General features: G+C 42.6%; 1 protein-coding gene across 1 annotated transcript in view; it reads right to left on the bottom strand.

Annotated features, from left to right (window-relative positions):
* The window catches only part of LOC124143872 (insulin-degrading enzyme-like), a 42,396-nt gene extending 19,365 nt beyond the window's left edge, over positions 1-23,031 (bottom strand). The window contains exons 1-20 of the mRNA XM_046513020.2: positions 22,929-23,031; positions 21,818-22,012; positions 21,423-21,499; positions 20,784-20,810; positions 20,413-20,516; positions 18,866-19,035; positions 18,162-18,284; positions 16,812-16,924; positions 15,778-15,867; positions 14,754-14,826; positions 14,119-14,211; positions 10,706-10,797; positions 9,592-9,672; positions 7,689-7,792; positions 6,131-6,233; positions 5,087-5,179; positions 4,495-4,521; positions 3,310-3,392; positions 2,024-2,168; positions 1,119-1,229 (exon numbers count right to left, since the gene is read on the bottom strand). Of these exons, the coding sequence (XP_046368976.2) occupies positions 1,119-1,229; positions 2,024-2,168; positions 3,310-3,392; positions 4,495-4,521; positions 5,087-5,179; positions 6,131-6,233; positions 7,689-7,792; positions 9,592-9,672; positions 10,706-10,797; positions 14,119-14,211; positions 14,754-14,826; positions 15,778-15,867; positions 16,812-16,924; positions 18,162-18,284; positions 18,866-19,035; positions 20,413-20,516; positions 20,784-20,810; positions 21,423-21,499; positions 21,818-21,992 (1,884 nt within the window). The 5' untranslated portion in view covers positions 21,993-22,012; positions 22,929-23,031. The remainder of the gene's footprint in view (positions 1-1,118; positions 1,230-2,023; positions 2,169-3,309; positions 3,393-4,494; positions 4,522-5,086; positions 5,180-6,130; positions 6,234-7,688; positions 7,793-9,591; positions 9,673-10,705; positions 10,798-14,118; positions 14,212-14,753; positions 14,827-15,777; positions 15,868-16,811; positions 16,925-18,161; positions 18,285-18,865; positions 19,036-20,412; positions 20,517-20,783; positions 20,811-21,422; positions 21,500-21,817; positions 22,013-22,928) is intronic.
* Positions 23,032-26,282: the final 3,251 nt, after the last annotated feature.

Here is a 26,282-nt window from a genome sequence, read left to right as displayed (position 1 = left end):
GCCTCTTATGACAAGCATAGTCGCCTTTTACGGCAAGGATGGGTGGCTCAAGACCTATTCTACCCAAGGAACTTTACAGGTCAATTATTGGTATGAATAATCAAAGGTTTCCCTCTTGCTGAAACCAGGCTGATTCCTTACAAAAATAGCAGAATAATAACAGGTACAATGCAAAGTGGCTTATGTATTCACAGGTGGTGGAGGAGAGTAGTGTTTACAAATCCCTGAAGTCATTACATGCTAGTGAGGGGAGGTGACATAAGGTTTAACTTGTTGTTCAAGATTATTGCACTTATATAGCGACGTGGTTGCTTGTACTAGCCTGGACTAATACAGGTTTAATAGATCTACCATAACGCAGTTGAACATGTACACCCCAATCAGGCACAGTATTCTGATGCCTAGCCGACCAGTCCTTGTTTTAGCCCCTTAATGCCAAGCGCCAGACAGGGTAACAGTAAGTTCCATCTTTAACTGTCTTTTGGTATGATGAGGCCAGGGATCAACCGCTGCAACATGCTAGGGGCATTGTAAAATAAATGAAGAAGTAGTCATGATTCCCCCACTTATCATCTTGGAGTAACCCTGGACACACAACGCCCAGACTGTCTGTTCCTCTTCAATTCTCAAAGGACCGCCTCTGTGGTCTAGTGGTAGAGCGTCCGCCCGGAGAGCGGAATGTCCGATGTTCGATCCCCGGCCGCGTCATACCAAAAGACGTTAAAAGATGGTACTTGTTGTTACCCTGTCTGGCGCTCGGCATTAAGGGGCTAAAACAAGGACTGGTCGGCTCGGAGTCAGTATACTGTGTCTGAGTGGGGTATTCATGTTAAACTGCGGCATGGTATCTCAGTGGGCTAGCACTATAAATCGGCATCAGTCCGGACTAGTACAAGCAGCCACACACACACACGTGCATTCACGTCGCTATATAAGTCCAATAATCTTAGACGCGACGTTAAACCCAATTTCACCTCACCTTCAATTCTCAAGGCAGGTTTTCAATGTACGTCAATGTTTGCCCTCCCATCTGTGTGTGTATCTGAATCTGATCATGCAGCACCACGGCTATTTACTGCAACAATGCCCAGTCATAATTTTGAGTCTATTTGACCTACTTTTTCCTTCTTGATGTTGAACCTGACGGGGTCGACTGTAAAGTTGGTCATCTTCTCTACGATCTTCTCCAGGAGGATGTTCTGCTTGTCACTGTAGCCGTTGATAGAGATCTAGAGAAGGGAGGGAGGCCATGTTTATACTGCAGTCAGTTACATGACAGCCATCACCATGGAGACAGGAGGAATTACTGGTTATCTGCCCTGAGTGAAGGAATGGTGTAAGCCCCAAGCCTATGGCGAGGGAGTTACACAAGGCATTCATGAAGAGCAGGTAGTCAGTACATCAGACTTTCAAGTAGGTTCTCCTTTATATTTCTCATTGCCAATTGAATAAAAAGTAAGAAAAGAAACTCTTCCTGGAGAGTCGGCCCATAATATAAAAATTTTAATGGTCTCAACGATGAAGTAATGTGAAGTGATATTTGACCAATCAGCATTGAGAATTGCTTAAGTGCCCATACGAAGAAGTTTAAGCCCCTAAGTGTAAAATGAGTTCTGCCGGGTAGGCGTACTCTATGTGCTACTGTATAGACAACAGTTACCATGGTTACAGTACTTACATCAAAGCCGTCCCTGGAGCTGGTGAAGGAGTATGAGAGACCTGCCAGGTCGGCAGAGTAGGTGTACTCTATGTGCTACTGTATAGACAACAGTTACCATGGTTACAGTACTTACATCAAAGCCGTCCCTGGAGCTACTGAAGGAGTATGAGAGACCTGCCAGGTCGGCGGAGTAGGTGTACTCTATGTGCTACTGTATATACTACAGTTACCATGGTTACAGTACTTACATCAAAGCCATCCCTGGAGCTGGTGAAGGAGTATGAGAGACCTGCCAGGTCGGCGGAGTAGGTGTACTCTATGTGCTACTGTATATACTACAGTTACCATGGTTACAGAACTTACATCAAAGCCGTCCCTGGAGCTACTGAAGGAGTATGAGAGACCTGCCAGGTCGGCGGAGTAGGTGTACTCTGTCAGGGCATCGTTCATCAGCGACACAAACAGAGACAGCATGCACACACACCCGGGATCAGTGTAGGCCGAGGGGCTGGGACAAAAACATCACAATACAGCTGAAGGCAATAGAGGTCTTCATTGAGGGATACCCAAAGATTCCTTACTTAAAGTATCATGTGACATGAGTGAGTGAGTGAGTGAGTGAGTAATATGGTTTTACGCCGCTTTTAGCAATATTCCAGCAATATCACGGCAGGGGACACCAGAAATGGGCTTCACACATTGTACCCATGTCGGGAATCGAACCCGGGTCTTCGGCGTGAGGAGCGAACGCTTTAACCACTAGGCTACCCGACCGCCCTTCATGTGACATGAATATGGAACAGTGGAATTGCCTTGCACAAAATTAATTTACTACTAATAGAGGGATTGTGGATGTTGGATTTTACATCGGTTTGAGCTATATTTTAGTTGTACAATGTAGGAGGAAAGCTGAAATGATGCCATCTACAACCTATAAGCATGGGCTGGGGCCGACAAACCATGAATCACAATCGGGCCAAATGTAGGATCATAGGATTCTGGCATGTCTAAGGGACGCAACTCTACACACAGTCAGACGCATAAGATAACTAGGCCACCCATACTCCCTACTAGGATTCTGCTGATAAATACGCAAACTAAAAACAGTAAATACCAGACATAGTAATACACAATGTCCATGTACCAGTCAACAGTTATGGGAGTGAGTGAGTGAGTGAGTTTGGTTTAACGCCGCTTTTAACAGTATTCCAGTCATATCACGGCGTGTCAGCTTAATGTGGGAGGTAACCCTGAAGTGATGCAGGTCTCAGACGTTTACCACTTCGGTGAAACCCACGGGCACGGGTATGGTGCTGACAAACCTAGAAACATAATCGGGGCGAACAACAGTTATGTAATAAATCTGCATAATGGCATTTGTATTGCCTAGGCACAGTATGAACATCAACCTCCAAAACTGTTTGTTTGTTGTTTAACTCATCACTGAGCAATATTCCAGCTACATGACGGCGGCCTGTAAATAATTGAGTCTGGACCAGACAATCCAGTGATTGACATCATGAGCATCAGTTTACGCAATTGGGAAACGATGACATGCATCAACCAAGTCAGCAAGCCTGACCACCTAATCCCATTAGTCACTTCTTACAAGCATGGGTTGCTGAAGACAAATTCTAACCCAGATCTACCTATAAAACTGCAGAGAAATGTAGGACTTTGGGAGCAGGAATTTGTCATCTTGTTTGAACCACAGTCTTGTCAGGTCATCATTCTGAAAACAGCAATAACGTATTACACGTATACCCAAGTATTCACCACACTGCATTCAGACTTTCCTGAACTGAAGAAATTTATCATGTAAATGTGTTTACCATTTTTCATTTTCTATCCTCAATATCAGTGTATAGTGAGTCTAACTTGATTTATAACAATTAATGTTTTTTACATTTGCCAGAATGAAACATGTCACTGCTTTCACATACTTTTAGACACAACCAGTTTATTGTTAATTCACTGGAATCAATGAATATTCTTTTAATAAGAACACAATTAGGGACTAAAGATGATCAGGAACATTTTGCAAAACTTCACAAATAAATTCCTTTTTAACAATTAAAAATACTTGGAAGACATATAAGGAAGCCTTTTCCAAAATGGCTGAAGTGATTCTTTCCACAACTTGTTCAAGCAATAAATGTTCAGATACAAGGGGGGGTGAGTAACATCTGTATCATCTTCCTGAGGCAAGGGAGTTATCGGACTATAAAAGTCCAGTTTCCAACATTGCCGTACTAGGCTCGAATTTCCAGACTTGATCGTAGTGGCTACAGTGGTGATTACGAGTTACATCCCAACTATGTCTCTTCTATTGTCTATTGACCAATCAGAATCCACCTCTCTGATCACTTGCATTTGTTTCAAACAAAATGGCGGCGCCCAGTCAAGACGATCTGATCAATAATCAAGATCTTTATTGTAATTAAACAGGTCCTACCTCGGGAAGGGCATCAAATCACCAGAGCACCTTGATTAAAAACATGAAAAGATTTGGAAAATATCTGTCGACACCCAGTTGACGGTACACATGCTTTGCAAATCCTACAGTCGACCAAAATCTGCATGTTGAAATCCATGTTGTTTATGAACTGGATGTCTAGTTAGTTACAAAATTTTGATTGGACTATACATAGTCCAGCAAAAATATAAATTCTGGAATTCCAGCTAGTTCGGCAAGGCTAAAAACTGGACTTTTATAGTCAGATAACTCCTATGCCTAGGGAAGCTGCTTCTGTTAATTTTTTCATGTTATTTCCAAATTTGGGTCAAACAGACTTTCATTTCCACTCACTTCTGTAAATGTCAGCATGACTTACCTTTATCATAACAGGAAATTGCGTCACCTGTAACCAAAAAATAATAATCATAATAATCATAATAATCATAAGAGAACGTGCATAGGTCACAAGTGAATACAGAGGGGGTTGTATTGAGCGTAACTGTTTGTTTGTTGTTTGATGCCAAACTCAGCAATATTCCAGCTATATGATGGCAGCCTGTAAATAATCAAGTCTGGACCAGACAATCCACTGATAATTGTTGGGGTAGGACACACTAACAACCAACACACCAAGCCTGACCACCCAATCGCTTCATACGACCAGCATGAGATGCTGGGGTCCTGTACTAACGTGGAATCCCCATAGGGTCATTTGGTGCACATCCCACCTTTTTTATGACACTGCAAATCTCAACCTGTTGGTATTTGTTCCTGTTCATGTGGTGACTTGGTTTAGAATGAAGCCCATTTCTCAAAATCCTGGACCTGCCTCTGATGCTTATCATCATACTCATACAGCATTCATACTCAGAAATTTAAGATATTTGTTATCCAATACAAACTACAACATAAATTTACAACATAAATTTACTTTGTTTATTTCTCCAGAAAATAAGTGGCACACAAACCTCCTCCCTTGGAACCAAGTCAAGATTTTCTGGAATGAACTCATTGATGTCTGGTAAATGCAGGTTGTCATGAAGACCAGAGTCATCCCAGTGCTGAAATAACAAGGTGAAAAGTGAGCGTGGCTCACTAATACTCCCGACCCGCCTAGTGTGTCAGTAGTTTCAAATTAAATAATGGATAGGGTTAGGGTTTGAAAAATTCATACAAAAATGGAAAATTAATAAAAACATTTTTTTTCTTTTGACTGCCCCTCCATATGACACAGATTAAATGTACTAAGTTTGAGATGAATCCACTGAATAGTTTAAGAGAAATCGAGCGGACAAAGTTTTTGGACGGACAGACGGATGGACAGACGGACAGACCTAAAAGGTCAGGGGTATAATAAAACCATTGCCATCCATGTGAAGTGTAACTTGATATGATTGCTGAAATACTCTTGCTCTTTCTCTGCTGAGAATAAAAATATTGAAAACATCACTACAACTTTGTCTTTGAGTGAGTGAGTTGTGTTTAACACCACTTTTAACAGTATTCCAGTCATGTCATGGCGTGTCAGCTTGATGAGGGAGAAAAGCCCACAGTGATGCAGGTCCTACCACTTTGGTGAAACACACATGCAGAGTGCTGACAAAGCAAGAGTCATGGTCACAATCAGAAGTCCGAGACTAGAGATATTTGGTGAGGACTAGTGACTTTAACTTGTGGACCACCACTTTCACCATTAGGTAGATGGCAACCCGGGTATCACATCATTTTAGCAGACTAGTGAAATTAATAAATTTTCCATATCCTGATAATCGGGCAATTTTGGAATTTGAACATAATCTAAGTAGACAAAGTAGTCACAAGCCCTTGCTTGACAATGATATAAGGATCTATACCGAAACATCGCTTTTACAGTAAATACACAAGTTATCCATACATTTTGTCTACTTTGTCATATAACTTCAAAGTAACTTTTGCCTATCAAACAAACAAAATTCAGAGTTTTCAGCAATAAATAAATACCATGTGAGAAAGTTCCCTATCATGATGTTTACCTTCAGTTGGGTTTTAGAATAGGGCTCCACCTTGTACTGGGTTCCATACCACCTCTCTGACAGGTCTGTCACTCCCTTATACTTCTTGGCCACAACTGTCACACTAAAGCCAGATTGAAGGAGGGAATTAGTCAAAGACTGTAGAACACACTACTTTATTATGTAGCCCCGATATTGGTGAACTCAGAAATGAACCTTCATAGCAGACCATTTAGGTCACCATTTCACAAGACTGACTGAGTATGGTTTTACGCCGCTTTTAGCAATATTCCAGCAATATCACGACGGGGGACACCAGAAATGGGCTTCACACATTGTACCCATGTCGGGAATCGAACCCGGGTCTTCGGCGTGACGAGCGAACGCTTTAACCACTAGGCTACCCGACCGCCCCCATTTCACAAGAGACCTTTCTACATCAGAATGTTTACAAATCAGGGTCTTACAAATTTACCTGCCATTAATGTTGACAGCATAATGGCCATTGCAATACATTTATAATCAAAGAGAATGGAGTAGCCTCATGGTTAAAGCATTGACTTGTAGCGCCGAAGAGTCGGATTAAATTTCCCACAAAGAGTGAAGTGCATTTAATGTATTTCTTCCATGCCATGGCTGGGGCGCCTGTGAGTGAGTGGGTTTGGTTTAGGTCCATTTTGAACAGTATTTCAGTCACATGATGAATGTCAGTTTTATGAATGAGGATGGAAAGGACAAAGTGATGCAGGTCTTCGACGTTTACAGTTTTGGTGACATACACAAGCAGGGGTAAGGTGCAGACAAACCAAGAATCATAATGAAGGCTAACTGGGATTCGAACTACAATCATGGGTTTCTGGGTATGCCTAAGGGATGCAAATCTGCCCAGTGAATTGCAGCATAAAACCTCATTTCACTCACTCACTCACTTGGTGTATGATGAGAACTTTTAACTGACCAAATTCCCTATTTCCCAGCTTTTTACAAAAAAGGTCAAAGCCTAAAAAAATCCACAAGTTCCCCAGGTACAGTCTGTTGCTGAGAACATAGTGTAAGGGAGGTAACTCTGAATATCGTCCGAGAAGGTACTGAGAAGGTTGTGCTAAAGGTGCAGTCGATAAGTATCATTATCATTAAAATCGTGGCTATCCCAGTGAGGTATTTTATATTCAGCTACAGAAATTTCAGTTCATTTATGTAGTTCACTCCTGCCATTGTTGGTCACCTAATCTGTGGTCACACCTGACATCATGCCTGTTAACTGCGAGACATACCTGTCGCACCACTGAATAAGTGTGAGTGAGTGAGTGAGTGAGTGAGTGAGTGAGTGAGTGAGTGAGTGAGTGAGTGAGTGAGTGAGTGAGTGAGTGAGTGAGTGAGTGAGTGAGTGAGTGAATGAGTGAGTATGGTTTTTAGCAATATTCCAGCAATATCACGGCGGGAGACACCAGAAATGGGCTTCACACATTGTACCCATGTCGGGAATCAAACCGTGTCTTCGGCATGACGAGCGAACGCTTTAACCACTAGGCTACCCGACCGCCCCACCACTGAGTGACCGTCAGACAGCAACACCTACCTCATGTTCTGTGGAGTCAGTTTGTTGAGGAGGTCCAGAATGAGATCAGGACGGAACTCGGACAGGAGGTAAGGTCCAGACAGAGCCTCTTCAATCTTATATATCTGTAGAGATTGTTAGTCAAGATTCATCATACACGACACGGGGCCCATGTGACTAGGAAAACAGACACAACCAATGGCCATGCTCCTCCTCGGCCCTCTCAAACATGGCTGCCACCTAGCATTGTCACGTCTTCCCAGTCACTATGCCAGTGTGGGCATTCGTTTCTCCAATAAATGACTACAAAGGTAGGTACTTACGTCAGCCCATACAATTCCCCTTAATCTAACCCACCCATTACAATGGTAATACATACATCTACCCCAAAATCTGGAGTCGACCACACAAAATTCATCACATGTTACCAACTACAGCATCAGAGTGAGTGAGTGAGTGAGTTGGGTTTAACGCCGCTTTTAACAGTATTCCAGTTATATCACGGCCTGTCAGCTTAATGTGGGAGGAAAGCCTAAAGTGATGCAGGTCTCAGACATTTACCACTTCTGTGAAACCCACCAGCACGGATATGGTGCTGACAAACCTAGAAACATAATCGGGGCGAACCGGGATTCGAACCCACAATCATAGGTTTCTGGCGTACCAAAGGGACGCAACTCTGCCCAGCGAATCGCGGAGCTTTAGACGACTGGGCCACCCGTGCCCCCTACAGCATCAGAGAGATCATCTTCAGTACTTCACAGCTTTGTGTACACTATGTTTCTCCATCCCCGGTAAATACTACACAACTCAAAGGAAGTCAAAGAACACCCAAATCTTTCATATTACTCAAGTACTTGAGTAGTATATCTTTACCACCTTGTCGTAAGCGGCGACTAATGGGATCGGATGGTCAGCCTCCTTGACTTGGTTGATGCATGTCATCGAATACCCAAATGCATAGAATGATGTTCATGGTGTCAATCACTGGATTGTCTGATCCAGACTTGATTATTTACAGCATCATATGGCTGGAATATTCCTGAGTGCACACTAAACATCAAAGAAGCTAATCACGCAAAGGCCTGGTTCTAGGTAATGGTATAGACACACAGTTTGCTCATTCACTTCAATATGAGTGAGTGAGTGAGTGAGTTGTGTTTGACGCCGCTTTTAACAGTATTCCAGTTATATCGCGGCGTGTCAGCTTAATGTGGGAGAAAAGCCCGAAGTGATGCAGGTCTCGGACGTTGACCACTTCGGTGAAACCCACGAGCACGGGTACGGTGCTGATAAACCTAGAAACATAATCAGGGCGAACCGGGATTCGAACCCACAATCATAGGTTTCTGGCGTGTCCACAGGACGCAACTCTGCATAGCGAAACACGGCACCTTAGACGACTAGGCCACCCGTGCCCCCTTCACTTCAATGAGAACTCAAAGGCCCAATTGTTTAGAATATTAAATATAGAACTGTGTCACTTCTACACTACATAATAGCTGTATATATTCACAGGTAATGGTGGAATGTAGTGTATACAAGTCTGTCGAGTATTGACATAGCTGGTTAGAATAATGATAAACCTTTCAACCTTTAGGTGAACCAGAAATACAGCTATTCCATGGCAATGTGTGGTGTCATCAGGTGTGGAACAGACAAAGAGTCAATAACTTTTATTCCAGACTATCAACATGATCAATGTTTTTTTGGTTTTGTCAGGTAAAATAACTGGTATATGTCCAGATTGTCTGGATTTTAACAGAAGACTCGTTTTTGAAAAAAGACAGCAGTTTTGCTATGACATTAAATTTGATTTCTGCCTGCTGAGGAAAAGATGGAAAAACCTCACTGTGATTTTGAAAATATGCCTCTGATAAGAAACATTTTTGTTCCCGACTTTTGTGTAACAGCTGTAACTCACGTGGTTGTCTCGGGCTAAAGACGTCGCATAGCTGTTTGGAGTTTCCTTGTCCTTGAACTGGAACTTGATGGTCTTCAGTTTCTGTAACCATGGTAACACAGGAAAAACATTTATATACAGGGAGCTTGAACAAGCTAGAAACTAATACATAAAAAGCTAGTACAGATTATCAGTTACAAAATCATGAAGTCACTTGACGTTGACAACAACCTCTTGGCCTTGGTGGAGACCCTTAGACTGCCCCCTCTACTGGCCTGGTATTATTACATGGCAGTTCTCATATCACCCCATATCAGCCCGACACCCCCAAAGCAGCCCGGGGGCCGAAAACCAGAGGGCTGATATGGGGGTCTCGGGTTGATATTGGGGTTTGGGCTGATATGGGGGTCTCGGTTGATATGGGGTATGATATGAACACTGCCAATAAGAACTTTTTATCATTTAACAGAACATCAAATTTTAAAATGCTTCCATTTATAAAACATCTCTAAATTCTGTGTGTGTCCTTAAAATAATTTCTGAATAGTTTCAGGTCGCTGTTAGTGTTCTTGTTTTTCATTTTGTTCACAAAACCTTCCCTTTCCATTTCTCTTTTAAATCTATCCTCAGTTTTCTCCAAGATAGCTTTTAGCTCTATTATTCCATTTGTAAGTCAATGCGGAACATGTTCACCTTGTTTGGAAGACATTGTCACGGGAAAGCTAGCCGAGCAGACAATGCACCAAGGGATGTAACTCTACTTTCTTACCACCCGGGCTGATATCAATTACCCATTCAAAATGCATTGACAAACCATATCAGCCCAGCAGGGGTGTAATACGGGTCTGGTTATTACACCCCCTGTGATATGACCGTCTCCATGTTGGCTCTATCGCACATGCAAAGTGACCCAAAGTTGATCTCAGTGACCCCAAGCTGATCTCAGTGACCTCAAGCTGATCTCAGTGACCCCAAGGTGATTTCAGTGACCTCAAGCTGATCTCGGTGACCCAAAGCTGATTTCAGTGACCCCAAGCTGATCTCAGTGACCTCAAGCTGATCTCAGTGACCCCAAGCTGATCTCAGTGACCCCAAGCTGATCTCAGTGACCCTAATGTCGGTACTCCCAACTGACCTTGCACTCATCATGCACCCACTGGTGCACTCCCTCCTTCTGCAGCAGGTGGATGTACTGATACACCAAGGTCACTATGTCCTCTGTGTGCTCTGTGGAGATACACGTTACATGTCTCAAGAAGAACATCACTCACTTCCTTCCCCTCTCCCTCCCCGGCCTCCCTCACTTCATCACTCACCTCCTCTATCTCTCCCCAGCCTCCCTCCCTTCATCTCTCCTTCCCTTCCTCATCTTTCTCCCCAGCCTCCCTCACTTCATCACTCACCTCCTCTATCTCTCCCCAGCCTCCCTCCCTTCATCTCTCCCCAGCCTCCGTCACTTCATCTCTCACTCCCTTCCTCTCTCTCCAGCCTCCGTCACTTTATCACTCACTCCCTTCCTCTCTCTCCCCGGCCTCCCTCACTTTATCACTCACTTCCTTCCTCTCTCACTCCCTTCCTCTATCTCTCCCTGGCCTCCCTCACTTTATCACTCACTCCCTTCCTCACTCTCCAGCCTCTGGCACTTCATCTCCCACTCCCTTCCTCTCTCACTCCCTTCCTCTCTCACTCCCTTCCTCTATCTCTCCCTTCCTCTATCTCTCCCCAGCCTCTGTCACTTCATCTCTCACTCCCTTCCTCTCTCACTCCCTTCCTCTATCTCTCCCCAGCCTCTGTCACTTCATCTCTCACTCCCTTCCTCTCTCTCCCCAGCCTCCATCACTTCATCTCTCTCCCTTCCTCTATCTCTCCCCAGCCTCTGTCACTTCATCTCTCACTCCCTTCTTCTCTCCCCAGCCTCCATCACTTCATCTCTCTCCCTTCCTCTCTCTCTCCCCAGCCTCTGTCACTTCATCTCTCACTCCCTTCCTCTCTCTCTCTCCAGCCTCCGTCACTTTATCACTTACTCCCTTCCTCTCTCACTCCCTTCCTCCCTCTCTCTCCCCAGCCTCCGTCACTTCCTCTCTCACTCCCTTCCTCTCTCACTCCCTTCCTCTCTCTCCCCAGCCTCCTTCACTTTATCACTCACTTCCTATCTCTCTCTCCAGCCTCCGTCACTTCATCTCTCACTCCCTTCCTCTCTCACTCCCTTCCTCTATCTCTCGCTTCCTCTATCTCTCCCTGGCCTCCCTCACTTCATCTCTCTCCCTCCATTCACCCTTCGTTCATTTCATCCATCACTCCTCCCTTACTACCTCTTACTATCTCTCCATCCTCCCTCACTTTATCACTCACTCCCTTCCTCTCTCTCTCCCCAGCCTCCTTCACTTTATCACTCACTCCCTTCCTCTCTCTCCAGCCTCTGTCACTTCATCTCCCACTCCCTTCCTCTCCCACTCCCTTCCTCTATCTCTCCCTTCCTCTATCTCTCCCCAGCCTCTGTCACTTCATCTCTCACTCCCTTCCTCTCTCTCCCCAGCCTCTGTCACTTTATCTCTCACTCCCTTCCTCTCTCACTCCCCAGCCTCCGTCACTTCATCTCTGAGTCTATCTCTCCGGCCTCCCTCACTTTATCACTCACTCCCTTCCTCTCTCTCTCCAGCCTCCGTCACATCATCTCTCACTCCCTTCCTTTCTCTCTCTCCCCAGCCTCCATCACTTCATCTCTCACTCCCCTCTTCTCTCACTCCTTTCCTCTCTCTCTCCAGCCTCCATCACTTCATCTCTCACTCGCTTCCTCTCTCACTCGCTTCCTCTCTCTCTCTCCCCAGCCTCCATCACTTTATCTCTCATTCCCTTCCTCTCTCTCTCCCCAGCCTCCGTCACTTCATCTCTCACTCTATCTCTCCGGCCTCCCTCACTTTATCACTCACTCCCTTCCTCTCTCTCTCCAGCCTCCATCACTTCATCTCTCACTCCCCTCCTCTCTCACTCCCTTCCTCTCCCTCTCTCTCCTCGGCCTCTCTCCCTGGCCTCCCTCACTTCATCTCTCTCCCTCCATTCACCCTTCATTCATTTCATCCATCACTCCTCCCTTACTACTTAACTTTCTTCCCCTTTAACCCTTCATTCATTCTTTACTCAATCCCCCCATCACTCCTCACTTCTCGTCCTCTTCCCTTCCCAGACTACCTCTCCCTCCCTGCATCCCTGATTCTCCTGTTTCCTTTCTTCATCACTCACTCCCTCAACTCTTTCCCCTTTCATCTCTCATTTCCTTCATCCTTCCTACCTCTCTCACTTCATCCCGCAATTCATACATCACTCTTCCCTCCATCCCTGTCTCTCTCCCCTTCCCTCCTCTTTACTCCCTCACTATGTAACTCTCTCCCTCCATCCATTCATCCATTTCTTCATCCTTCACTCATTTCTCCCTCTCTTCTTCCCTCCAAACCTAACTCTCTCCCAGCATTCACCCCCATATTTCTCCTTCACTTGGTCCTTCATTTCTCCATTACTTCTTCCCTCCTACCAAACTCTCTCCTTCCATTCACCCCTTTATTCATCCTTCACTCTGTCCCTCATTTCTCTCCCTATTATCTCCCCTTCTTCCCTTACTATCTCTCTCTCCCCCTCCCTTCACCTTTTTATTCATCCTTCACTCAGCCTCTCATTCTTCCCTCACTTCTTCCCTTCTTCCTTCACTACCTAACTCTCTCCCTCCATTCATACATTTCTTCATCCTCCATTCAGTCTCTCATTCTTCCGTCACTTCTTCTCTTCTTCCCTTCTTCCTTCACTACCTAACTCTATCCCTCCATTCACCTCCTTATTCATCCTGAGTTCTCATTCTTCCCTCTCTTCTTCCCTTCTTGGGGGGCATGGGTGGCCCAGTCGTCTAAAGCGCCACAATTCACTATGCAGAGTTGCGTCCCTTTGGCACGCCAAAAACCTATTATTGTGGGTTCGAATCCCGGTTCGCTCCGATTATGTTTCTAGGTTTGTCAGCACCATACCCGTGCTCGTGGGTTTCACCGAAGTGGTAAACGTCTGGGACCTGCATCACTTCGGGCTTTCCTCCCACATTAAACTGACACGCCGGGATATAACTGGAATACTGTTAAAAGCGGCGTTAAGCCCAACTCACTCACTCACTCTTCCCTTCTTGCTTCCTTCACTACCCAAATCTGTCCCTTCCTTCACCCCTTTATTTGTCCTTCACTCAGTCCCTCATTCTTCCCTCACTTCTTCCTTCCTACCTCTCCTTTCATCCCTCTCTCTCTCTGACTGACCTCATTCCACTAACTAATGCTTGGTGGGGAAGTCTTGCATCAGTGACAGCAACAAAATATTAACAGACTGTTCAAAAGATTAAACAGCAGTTTACAGACAAGCAGGGAGAAGATTGGAGGTTTTCAAATAGTTCAAACTTAACTGGTGGCTGTTGTCAATTCAATTTAAATACTAAAATAACAGTCATAACAAAATGTATAACGTTATGCCAGCATCCTGCACACACAAGATGTGCACACAGTAAGCTCAGTACAGTACCTAGACCATCTTCTGTGAGATCCACTTTGACATAGAAGAACGCAAACCCTCTGGCACCACTCTTCCTGCCGGCTGTCAGGGAATTACTCCAACCTAGAAAACAATGTCAAACACTTTCACTCCAATGGCTCCTTCAAACATTCAAGTTATTACTCTGGGTAACTTATTTCAGATGTTGCAACTCTATTCATGAAGCAAGAACAAACTCTGTATGCCTTAAACATAAGAATGCAAAAGTGGCAGAAAAGTTCATTATTTGTTTGTGTGTCTGTTTAACGCCAGACTCCAGCAATATATTCCAGCTAATATTCCAGCTATATGATGCCGGTCTGTGAATAATCGAGTCTGGACCAGACAATTCAGTGATTGACATCATGAGCATCAATCTACGCAATTGGGATACAATGACATGCATCAACCAAGTCAGTGAGCCTGGCCACCCGATCCCGTTAGTCGCCTCTTGTGACAGTTACTATTCATTTGATGTGTGATGAGTACACTGGTTCCAGATTGCTGCCAGGCTGTGTTTTGTCACATGACTGTCCTGTTCACAAACATGACTGAGACTCCCAGGTAAATCCCTGATCAGTGAATTATGTCTATTGAATTTTGCATTTCGAGGCGAATTTTGTTACCTTCCAGTTTGAGCTGAGACAGGAGACTTCCTGGCCCTTCATGTCCGAGGAGATGGCTGAGGTAGCTGGCAGGCTGCAACAGATTCATTAAACAGATTCATTACTACAGCTTCACAACAGTGACTGAATGTTGTTTACCACTCTGCAACATATCAGGTTTAACATGTCAGTCTGTAAATAAACAAGTCTGGACCAAACAAACCAGTGGTTGATATTATGAGCAATGTACCATGACATTGGCGTTCAATGACACGCAATGAACTAAGACACCGATCCTGACTCCCCCATCCACTAAGGCACCACATGGGACCAGTTCTTCCCAAATATCCTAACTGGATACCAACAAGCCGCAATCCACTGATCTTGAAATCACATTTCACAACTCCCCTACTGTCATCAAATAATTCCACGTTACAGTTTCACAAAGGTAATTGAACAACCTGTTATTTACGGTCAGTGATATACTGGTATATCAAAATATATCAGTATACCTAGAAGTATCAACAAAGCAATGGTGGCAGAGACAGGGTTAGGACTGCCATACAAGACAACTATACATCATTTCTTATGAAAAATATTTATCTGGAATGTGTTTCAATATACTCAGTGCATGTATGATTGTTAGCAACATTATGAGTTGTACATTCACACTTCATATATTCATAATAATCCTATATTCCTATGGCATAATACAAGTTCATACAAGAGTTTGCCACTAAAGTGGCTATATCCCCCGCCCCTGTTGAGTTATGCTCCGGAAACGAACCCTACCCTCACAGAACCTAAGTCCATCTTGCTGCCATGGAAACGAAAAAAATTAAAAATTCTAAAATTTCTAAATAGCAGAGGGCACCAGTTCAGCATGTACCTGACAGACGTGCAAAGTTTGATGAAAAAATATTGAACGGTTTATGAGTTATGCTCCAGAAACGAAACGTGACGGACGGATGGAGCCCATATTCCCCCGCCAACTTCGTTGGGCGGGGGATAATAAAACGCCACATAACAAAAGCTGTGACTATACCTTGGAGTGGTAGTACTGGGAGACATCCGGTATCGGCCAGGTGACGGTCAGTGAGCGGACATCCTTCACCGGCACCACACAGATCTTTCTCTGAGGACAACAGATGATGACATGAAGATAAGAATCACAGGTTTGTTTGTTGTTTAACGCCGCACTCAGCAATATTTCTGCTATATGATGGCGGTCTGTAAATAATCGAGTCTGGACCAGACAATCCAGTCATTGATATCATGAACATCGATCCACGCAATTGGGATCCGATGACATGCATCAACCAAGTCAGCAGCCTGATCACCCGATCCCGTTAGTCGCCTCTTATGATAAGCATAGTCACCTTTTACGGCAAACATGGGTTGCTGAAGACCTATTCTACCCCGGATATTCACAGGTCATCACAAGAAGGAAACATACTGCACCACACAGGGTTGTCTGTTATTCCTGTGAATGTCTTATACCACTAAACCATGGTGCTGCTATACTGCAACTACTGGTGACTGCATGTGTCACTGTGTCCACCAATATTGGTCAGCTTCCAATGCATGGACAAGTTAGCTTTTTGGTGTATATGTAGCGGCCATAAAATTTCCGATTAGAACCACGGGCCTTCTGATCTGAGGTCGGACGCCTTGTCCACATGACCAAAGAGGCTAGCCCCGTCAGCAAGCTGACAAGGTAAGGATGTAATCTGTGGGATGACTCCACGCCCTGCTACATACTTCCCCGTCAACAGAAGGCACGTCCCAGGCCGCATAGTAGGGTACTGAGGCTTATTATGCTAAAATTTAATATGAAAGTGCTCAGCCCAACGTTGGGCGCCAATGTTGCGGCCATAAAATATCCGAGTCTCGTGATGGGATTCGAACCACGGACCTTCTGATCCGAGGTCGGAAGCCTTGTCCACATAACCAAAGAGGTTAACCCCGTCAGCAAGCTGACAAGGTAAGGATGTCATCTGTGGGACGACTCGATGCCCTGCCACATACACACCAGAGAACACTGACACTTTCTACATACACATGGAGGGGATGCTATACCTGTAGTTGTTCCACCTGATACGGGTGTTCTGGCCACTCCGGGATTTGGATGTTCTTGTTCTCCACACCAGAGAACAGCCTGACCGTCATCTCACTCAGTTCATCCAAGGACTCTGCAAGAACACCATGCAGATATAAATAATAATATACTGATATTAATCTTAATCAAACATCTTTCACTGTAGGTGTGCATACTTTTTCTCATGAAGACACAATAAAAGGAGGTGACTCATTATTCCTGTCAGATGACAGATGACCAGTGTAACGATAGCACATGGATGATGGTAGTACATGGATGATGGTAGTACATGGATGATGATAGTACATGGATGATGGTAGTACATGGATGATGGTAGAATATGGATGATGGTAGTACATGGATGATGGTCGTACATGGCTGATGATAGTACATGGATGATGGTAGTATATGGATGATGATAGTACATGGATAATGATAGTACATGGATTATGGTAGTATATGGATGATGATAGTACATAGATGATGATAGTACATGGATGATGATAGTACATGGATGATGATAGTACATGGATGATGATAGTACATGGATGATGATAGTACATGGATGATGATAGTACATGGATGATGATAGTACATAGATGATGATAGTACATGGATGATGATAGTACATGGATGATGATAGTACATGGATGATGGTAGTATATGGTTGATGGTAGTACATGGATGATGATAGTACATGGATAATGATAGTACATGGATTATGGTAGTATATGGATGATGATAGTACATAGATGATGATAGTACATGGATGATGATAGTACATGGATGATGATAGTACATGGATGATGTACATGGATGATGATAGTACATGGATGATGATAGTACATGGATGATGGTAGTACATGGATGATGATAGTACATGGATGATGATAGCACATGGATGATGATAGTACATGGATGATGATAGTACATGGATGATGATAGTACATAGATGATGATAGTACATGGATGATGTACATGGAAGATGATAGTACATGGATGATGATAGTACATGGATGATGATAGTACATGGATGATGTACATGGATGATGATAGTACATGGATGATGATAGTACATGGATGATGATAGTACATGGATGATGTACATGGATGATGATAGTACATGGATGATGATAGTACATGGATGATGGTAGTACATGGATGATGATAGTACATGGATGATGATAGTACATGGATGATGATAGTACATGGATGATGATAGTACATGGATGATGATAGTATATGGATGATGATAGCACATGGATGATGATAGTACATGGATGATGGTACATCCTCCTCCGCCCTGAAAGTCTCCTGACAGAAGCAGTCACCTTGCCCCACCACACACAGCTGCATGATGTTGGAGGAGTAGAACCTGGCATGGAACTTGAGAAGCTCCGCCCGGACATCGGTGCCGTTCTGCTTCGGGATCACGTCCAGGGTGTCTTTGTTACCTGTATAGAACATCGTATGTTTTAACACTTGACAGGATAAGTCAGCCACTACCATAGACTTCTACAGGAAATGTTGGTTATTTCCCTTACATGGGAGCTTTTCTTTCCTAAATCTGAAAAATGTCTGACCAGGAGAAAACAAAAACAAAACAACTTCAATCAGTTTCCCAAATAACTGGTAAATGGCTGGTAACTTTTCTGTTGGGCTGCATGAAATTTTCCTCCACCTGCCTGAGGTAATTTTCAGACTATTTATGTATTCAGGTTTATTATAACTCCTCGTAGATTCTCAAGTAACTCACTGTGTGCATTATTTCAACTGAATCAAGATGCGATTTGTTTCTTATTTTTAGCGAATGTCTGAATGCGGGCAGGTAATTTTGAAGATGGGCAGGCAACGTTTGTGGGTCACCTGCCCTACTGTCTTGTTGGGTATCAAAATTATTTCAAACACTGACTTCTACACACACCTAACAAATTTGCTTGAAGTAATGGCAGTATACATATATATGATCATGAATATACTTTCATAGCAAAACTCAATATTCAAGCACATCCAAATGCCCATAACATCTCCCCACCTGTGCCGAACCTTCCGTAGGGGTGTTGTGGGTGAGACAACATCCTACCAAGCTGGTACAGTCTCCGAGCATCGTTCTTCACATTCTTGTCATTCTCCGAGTTGACAGCGTTCACCTCTCTCTCCGTCGCAGACTCCGTGAACAGAGGACACAGGAAAAACTGAGCAAATCTGCAGCATTAAATGATACTTGTCAGTTTGTTGTTAAACGCCACACTCAGTATCATTCCTGTAATATGACAGTACCCTGGAAGAAATTGAGGCTTGGCCTGACTATCCAGTCAATGATATAACGAGCACTGATCCATGTCATCAGGGTAGGATGACACGCAATCAACAAAGTCACCAAGCCTGGCCACCCAATTCAGTAAGTTGCCTCTTATGAACAACATACGTTTCAAGGGCTCAAACAATACTTGAAAAGCTGACTAAGAATACCGGTATATTCTTTTAAAGAACTTGGGTACAATGTGTGCAGGTAATTTCTGGTTTCCCTCTGTTTTTCTGGTTACATCATACATAGGAACAAATTCTAAAGCACATTATCATGTACAGTCAAGTCTCGTTAATCCGACACTCATTTATCCGACAATCGGCTTTAGCCGACACAAATGATGGGTCTCGATTTAATCAGTGCTATTTACACCTGTTAATCCGACAGTCTCACACTTCAACTCAGACACACCTTATTAAATTTGCAACGAAATGCTGAAATCACTCATTACTCAGTCTCGTTAGTCCGACACAGTGATCAGCTGGTCGCGAGTACAAAGACCCGTGTTTTGATGCAAGACGAGTCGGCGAGTAGCTGCATATATCAACGGCTGCAGAGATAAACTTGCTTAACAATAAACAATTATTTTTTTAAATACACAAAACAGGATTAATCACATGCCTAGATTACCTCAATCTCATTAAAATCGAATACACATTCTCGCTACCGCTTAAGACATCCCATTACAGGTCACGTCAGAACGACCTTTCGCGAACTTTGACCGACCAATGAAATTACTGACAGGATGTCCAATTTCCGATCACAAACGTTGATACTACCCAATATCGTTTATCCAACATACTCGTTAATCTGACATAATCATATGCAACCAACAATGTCGGATTAACAGGACTTGACTGTACTTCCAGTAACTGCTAACCAGTATTGCTCAGTATTTCAGTAATTCTTATGATTTATGAATTATTAATAAACATCATCAGGTGTTAGTTTCAGTATGTGTTCAAGACATCACTAAGGATGGACAGGGAGCTGGGGAGTCTTCATGTTCCTATAGTGATTACCTTAGGCCTGTGATTTATGTATACATAACTGATAAGCATAGAAATACTCTGTTAAATACACAATGAAGTGAGTGAGTGAGGTTTTACGCCGCTTTAAGCAATATTCCAGCAATATCACGGTGGGGGACACCAGAAATGGGCTTCACACATTGTACCCATGTTGGTAATCGAACCTGGGTCTTCGGCGTGACGAGCGAACGCTTTAACCACTAGGCTACCCGACCGCCCCAAATACACAATGTAAAATGTCACCTGTCCAGTGCTCCGGCAAGATGTTCTGGTCCGACATTGAAGTGATACGTGGTGTGTTCTGTGGAGGTGCTTGCATTGCTGCCACCCCCATGTTCATTCAGGAACTTCATAAAAACATATATGTATCAATACAAGTACTCAAAATTAGTAAAACCATATACAAAATATATGTTGCGTTAATGATAAGTTATAATAATAAATAAGTTCTTCAATATCTACATTCAAAAGCAAAATATGGAGTTTAATATTTTTTTGGTTATTTGTGTTTAAAAACAGGATGTGCATAATATTGTTTCTTCAAATCTGTGGAATACACTATTGAATATGATTAAATAATAATCATTGCTGATAATGAATGTTGCAATACTTACTTTCCCATACTCATTTTCATTGGGGAACTGGGAAAAAACAAAAACACTATTTGATGAAGAATGTTACAACCTTGTTAAGCATGTTAATAGTGTAACCAAAAAGTTTCATCTCACAACAGTAGACTTTTACAGTAAAGTGAGGATACAACCAACTCAGGCAAGTATCATCATCATCATCATCATCATCATCATCATCATTCATAAAATATCAAATAAGGTCCTTATCATGGCTTATATTACATCTTGCTTTATATATTTCACATCATCATCATCATCATCATCATCATTCATAAAATATCAAATAAGGTCCTTATCATGGCTTATATTACATCTTGCTTTATATATTTCACATCATCATTGTCATTATCAGCAGTAGCATTAACATCATCATCGTTATCATGATCATCATCGCCATTGTTGTCATCACCAAGATTTATCCAATACAACACAAATGTTCCATCTTTTATTAGATCTTGTTTCATATATCTTGCATCATCATCATCATCATCATCATCATATCATCTTCAATAATGAACTAATATCAAACAAGGTCTCATCTTACATTAGATTTTGTTTCATTTATGAGTTAACCATGGTGACAAGAGGCACACGTTGCAACACATGAGTCTATGACTGTACCTTCTCTGTCCCCAGGAACAACATGTGTTCACAGAAGTGAGCCAGACCGGGCAGCTCTCCTGGGTCACTCATGTTACCTAGCAACAACAAACAATATGACTTGTCCAAAACGTAACATGATTCTGATCACACAGATTTCAAACTTAGGGTCAATCATATTGCTTTATTTTTACATGATGTTCTAAAAGAAAATACAAAGGAAAACAAATGAAGTCCTTTATATATAGAGCACAAAAAGGAGGAAGCACTTATTGGAGCAGGACGCTTAATTCAGTCATGGTTTTTTGCATGAAGAGGGGGTAAGTTGACATGTATCCTTGTCAGACGCCAGCAATTGTTACTACATATATCATGATATATAGATCAGTATATGCATGGTCACTGTTTGTACTTGCCAATATGGACATCGAGTGCAGCAGCTGATCGGTCAGTGTTAGGGTCACTGACCAGGAATACTGTCATCCCGTTGATCAGTTCTAAACACCGATAAGTGCGGTCATCTGCTGGTGACTTGGTGATGTCATCATTCCTGTAAACCTTCTTCACCAACTCCTGGAAGCCTGTCATCATTCCTCAACACCATACACTTCCTGTAAGAGATGAACAATCCTTATGGATCCCTGGACTCTTTTTAGCAGATTTACCACATACTTTTCGGTCTTAAAGTGGAGGAATGTAGTGTGTACAAGAGTGCAATACTGATGATGTAGTTTACCATTTTTACCAATTTTTCAGGTCAACCAAGTAAAGCAAAACATGATGAAACCAGAAACAAAAGAATGAAATAAAAATATTTTTCATAAACAAGTAAAAAATGACTCTGAAAGCAACTGTTGATTTTTCTTAACACAACAAAATTACAAAACTGCATGTAAAAGAGTAAGTTTCTATGGCTGGACCAGATGTGCCGTAACCCTGCTAGTCATGCCTTTTTGATGCTGGGATGTGATTCAGCTGATAATATCAGTATTATTGTCTGAATCATAAATGAATGTTAAATATAAGATATATTAAAAATAAAAAAATTGTATAATGAATTAAAAAATTTGAATGGTAATATAAGTTAACATAATGTTAGAGGCTTTGGCATCGTAGGATATACATGGGTCAATATTTGTGTATGTACTTTTTGGGTGCAGCTTGTCAGCTACGCATTCTTGTACATGAAAATGCTGAATGTTGCTTACATTAATAATTGGAAGATTTCGCCTATATTGTACATGTTGAACTGCATAATCTCTTGTGTACGACTTAGTTTGTGTTTATGAACATGATCAGTTCATGAATGAATGAAACATTCTCTACATTTGGCTCACGGTTGCATGTAAAAAAGACACCAGTTCTCACAGCTGATCACCCAATGACAGCAATTACGGAACAGCATTTGGCCTATACGATACTTTATCAGCTGTTTATCGGGTCATCGTGATAAAGATTTCGTGCACACATTTAAATAATTGTGCATTCAACCTCAAAGAAATACTAATCATAAGATTATTCAGGCACCTCAATAAACTTTGTAGGTCAGTACTCCAGTCAGTGTTAGTCTGCATGCACATTGAATGTCAGCTGTCAGTTTGTTGCTTTGTCATGGGCGCTGCCATTTTCCAAGGGGTATAACTCTTAATCGTCACTTCCTACGAATGCCGCTAACAACAAAATCTGTGATTTGGGGGTTGTGTTTAAGAGAGGGTGACCAAAAGTCACGTTTTCAGAAAGATCACAGCAACAGTTATACCACAATATTTAAAAGTCATTTTACTATTGAAATACTGGAAATTTATTTCTCTTGTTTTCATCATTTTGTTTTACAATTTTTATTTGGTGATTTCTGCAGACATGTTATTTCAGTTCGTGAAATTTGATCGGCCGACAAACCTGGAGTGAGTGAGTGAGTGAGTGAGTGAGCATGGTTTTACGCCGCTTTTAGCAATATTCCAGCAATATCACGGCGGGGGACACCAGAAATGGGCTTCACACATTGTACCCATGTCGGGAATCGAACCCGGGTCTTCGGCGTGACGAGCGAACGCTTTAACCACTAGGCTACCCGACCGCCCCCGACAAACCTGGACGTGTATTGACATTCATGCAGATATTTGGAAGGTGTCATATCTAGAAAGTGTTGATATTATAGATAATAGTTATTCCTAACGGTACACGATTGTCACTTACATGTCACTTCGTGTTCCTTTACGTCTGTTTATGTCAATGCCATTGTTTTCCTTGGATTGTTAACATATTCAAGAGGTAAATGGACAACTGGAGCCTCGGTCGTTGTGAAACGTATGCAGATTATAATTTTAAAAATTTGGTAATATTAAATATGATGCATGCTGCTCCTTCGTCATTCTTTGCATCTTGAATTGGATACTTTGGTTTTATCCTTCAATGTTGCAAAGACTTGGTGCGGAGAAATCCAAAATGAGGAAAATTTGGATCTAACGAACTAAGTTCAACAACCCCTTTGGTTTCGTTTTAATTGTGTTTTACTGTAGGTAGAATGTCCATCCATCTCTGCCAGACAGCACAGAATGGGTAACATAATATAGTATTACGCCCTATTACCTGCAACGATTTGACAGGCCTGGAAGGCGTGATGTCTGAATCTTGCTGGCCTGGTGTCCGGCTCCAATCCTTGCGTGCGCCGCCGTCGGGATCCTTTGAGCAAAACGATTGTCAAATGAAGGGTATTTTAACATTTTGGACCCCTCCCTTTCTAAAATGCTGGATCCACCCTTGTATTCACATGTTATACAAAGAACAATTTGTATGAAGATTTATGCGTCTTGCGTACGATCCTAGCGTGGCAATTGTGGTCATCTAAACAATTCAAATGCTATGCATGATTATGAACCAGTTTACGACACTATACATATTCAGGTGTGTCATCACTGATTTCCAGTGATCAATTCACATAATTTTCACCGCTCTTTTCCCTTTTACGCTCAATGAAATCTATTTTCGTCTGGCATTGATGTTATATATATTTATCATTGGTTAGTTGGACGTTGGGATGAAATTAAACATGTGCACCCAAGGCAGCGGGATATCCTTTTGCCAGTGGTAGGCTGCCCCGAGCGAGCGACTACAATAAGATGCCTGATGGAACTGGGGGACAATGACTCAATTCACAACTTCCTAGAAAATGTGAGGAACAACAGCAAGGTCACGAGTTTGTTGTCTATACTAAATGTTAGTTTATGTGAAATTTGGTTTGAAATTACTTATTGTTTGAATTCATGACAAGCATGTATTGGCTATCACCCACTTAAATGGAATTATATCTCTGTTGTGATTGGTGGATATGTGCCTTCAACTATCGATAGGTTCCCTGCCTAACTCCAACCTGAAGATAGCGGGTACAAAACAATAAATAATGATTTTTACCAACTGCAACGATTTGTCAATAGTTACGATGTAGAGTTGGGACATAACATCAATACAGGATACATAGCGATTATTCTATAAATATACACATTATGTGCAAAATACCCTTGTTACCCTTGAACAAGCAGGTTTTTGTTTTCCATGGCCACTTTAGTGAGTGAGTGAGTTGGGTTTAATGCTGCTTTTCACAGTATTCCAGATATATCACAGCGTGTCAGCTTAATGTGGGAGGAAAGCCCGAAGTGATGCAGGTCTCAGACGTTTACCACTTTGGTGAAACCCACGAGCATGGGTATGGTGCTGACAAACCTAGAAACAATCAGGACGAATCGTGATTCGAACCCACAATAATAGGTTTCTGGCGTGCCCAAGGGACGCAACTCTGCACAGCGAATTGTGGCGCCTTAGGCAACTGGGCCAGGTGATCGGGTGGCTAGGCTCAGTGACTTGGTTGATAGCGTGTCATCATACCTGACGGCGTGCATGGTTTTTTACAATATGAATCACTGGATTGTGTCATCCAGCTCATTGAGATACCATTGTTTTAACATGAATACCGAACGCAGACACACTATACTGACTCCGAGCCGACCAGTCCCTGTTTTTTAGCCCCTTAATGCCGAGCGCCAGGCTGGGTAACAAGTACATCTTTTAACATGTTTTGGTATGATGCGGCAGGGATCAAACCCCGGAACCGGGCGCTCTACCACTAGACCACGGAGGCGGTCAAACAGACGCTGAAAATGTCATTACATATAAGAGTCATCAAGTCCGATCTTGTTACAAAGCATAAAATATAAAACATAAGATGTGTACTTGGGATTCATCAAAGTGCCTGCACAGGTCGCCCACTCGTCTAAGGCGCCGCAATTCACTGTGTAGAGTTGCGTCCCTTAGGCACACCAGAAACCTATGATTGTGGGTTGAATCCTGGTTCGCCCCAATTATGTTTCTAGGTTTGTCAGCACCATACCCGTGCTCGTAGGTTTCACCTAAGTGGTAAATGTCTGAGACCTGCATCACTTCGGGCTTTCCTCCCACATTAAGCTGACACGTGGTGATATAACTGGAATACTGTTCAAAGTGGCGTTAAACCCGACCCACTTACTCACTGAAAGTGCCTGGACAGTTGAGTTGAGATACAACACGTTCATATCTTCATACATCCCACATTATTATCTCACAGTTCATCGTACTGAAAAGCAAACACAACCTATAAAGAGATAACGTTTTTTCTCTGAAATCTCTATCAGGTTTGGTCCGTGATTTTTTTACTTGGTCCAGGCTGTCGAAATCAGTAAACAGTCACAGTTAAATAGGATTAGATAATGTGTTATACTATTATATCTCCCCAAATGCCACTTTCTATCACAGTTAATCATATATAATGCATGCAGGTTAAAGCAAAGCCTTTTTCTCCTCAATACTCTCAACATATTGTCTGTCTGTGTCTATCAGAAGTGTTCGGTC

The sequence above is a fragment of the Haliotis rufescens genome, unplaced genomic scaffold, assembly GCF_023055435.1.
Source record: "Haliotis rufescens isolate VD_foot unplaced genomic scaffold, xgHalRufe1.0.p SCAF_12, whole genome shotgun sequence".
In the NCBI taxonomy this organism is placed as follows: Eukaryota; Metazoa; Mollusca; class Gastropoda; order Lepetellida; family Haliotidae; genus Haliotis; species Haliotis rufescens.
Note: the sequence above shows the minus strand (reverse complement) of the source record. Positions and strands in the feature narration are given on the sequence as shown.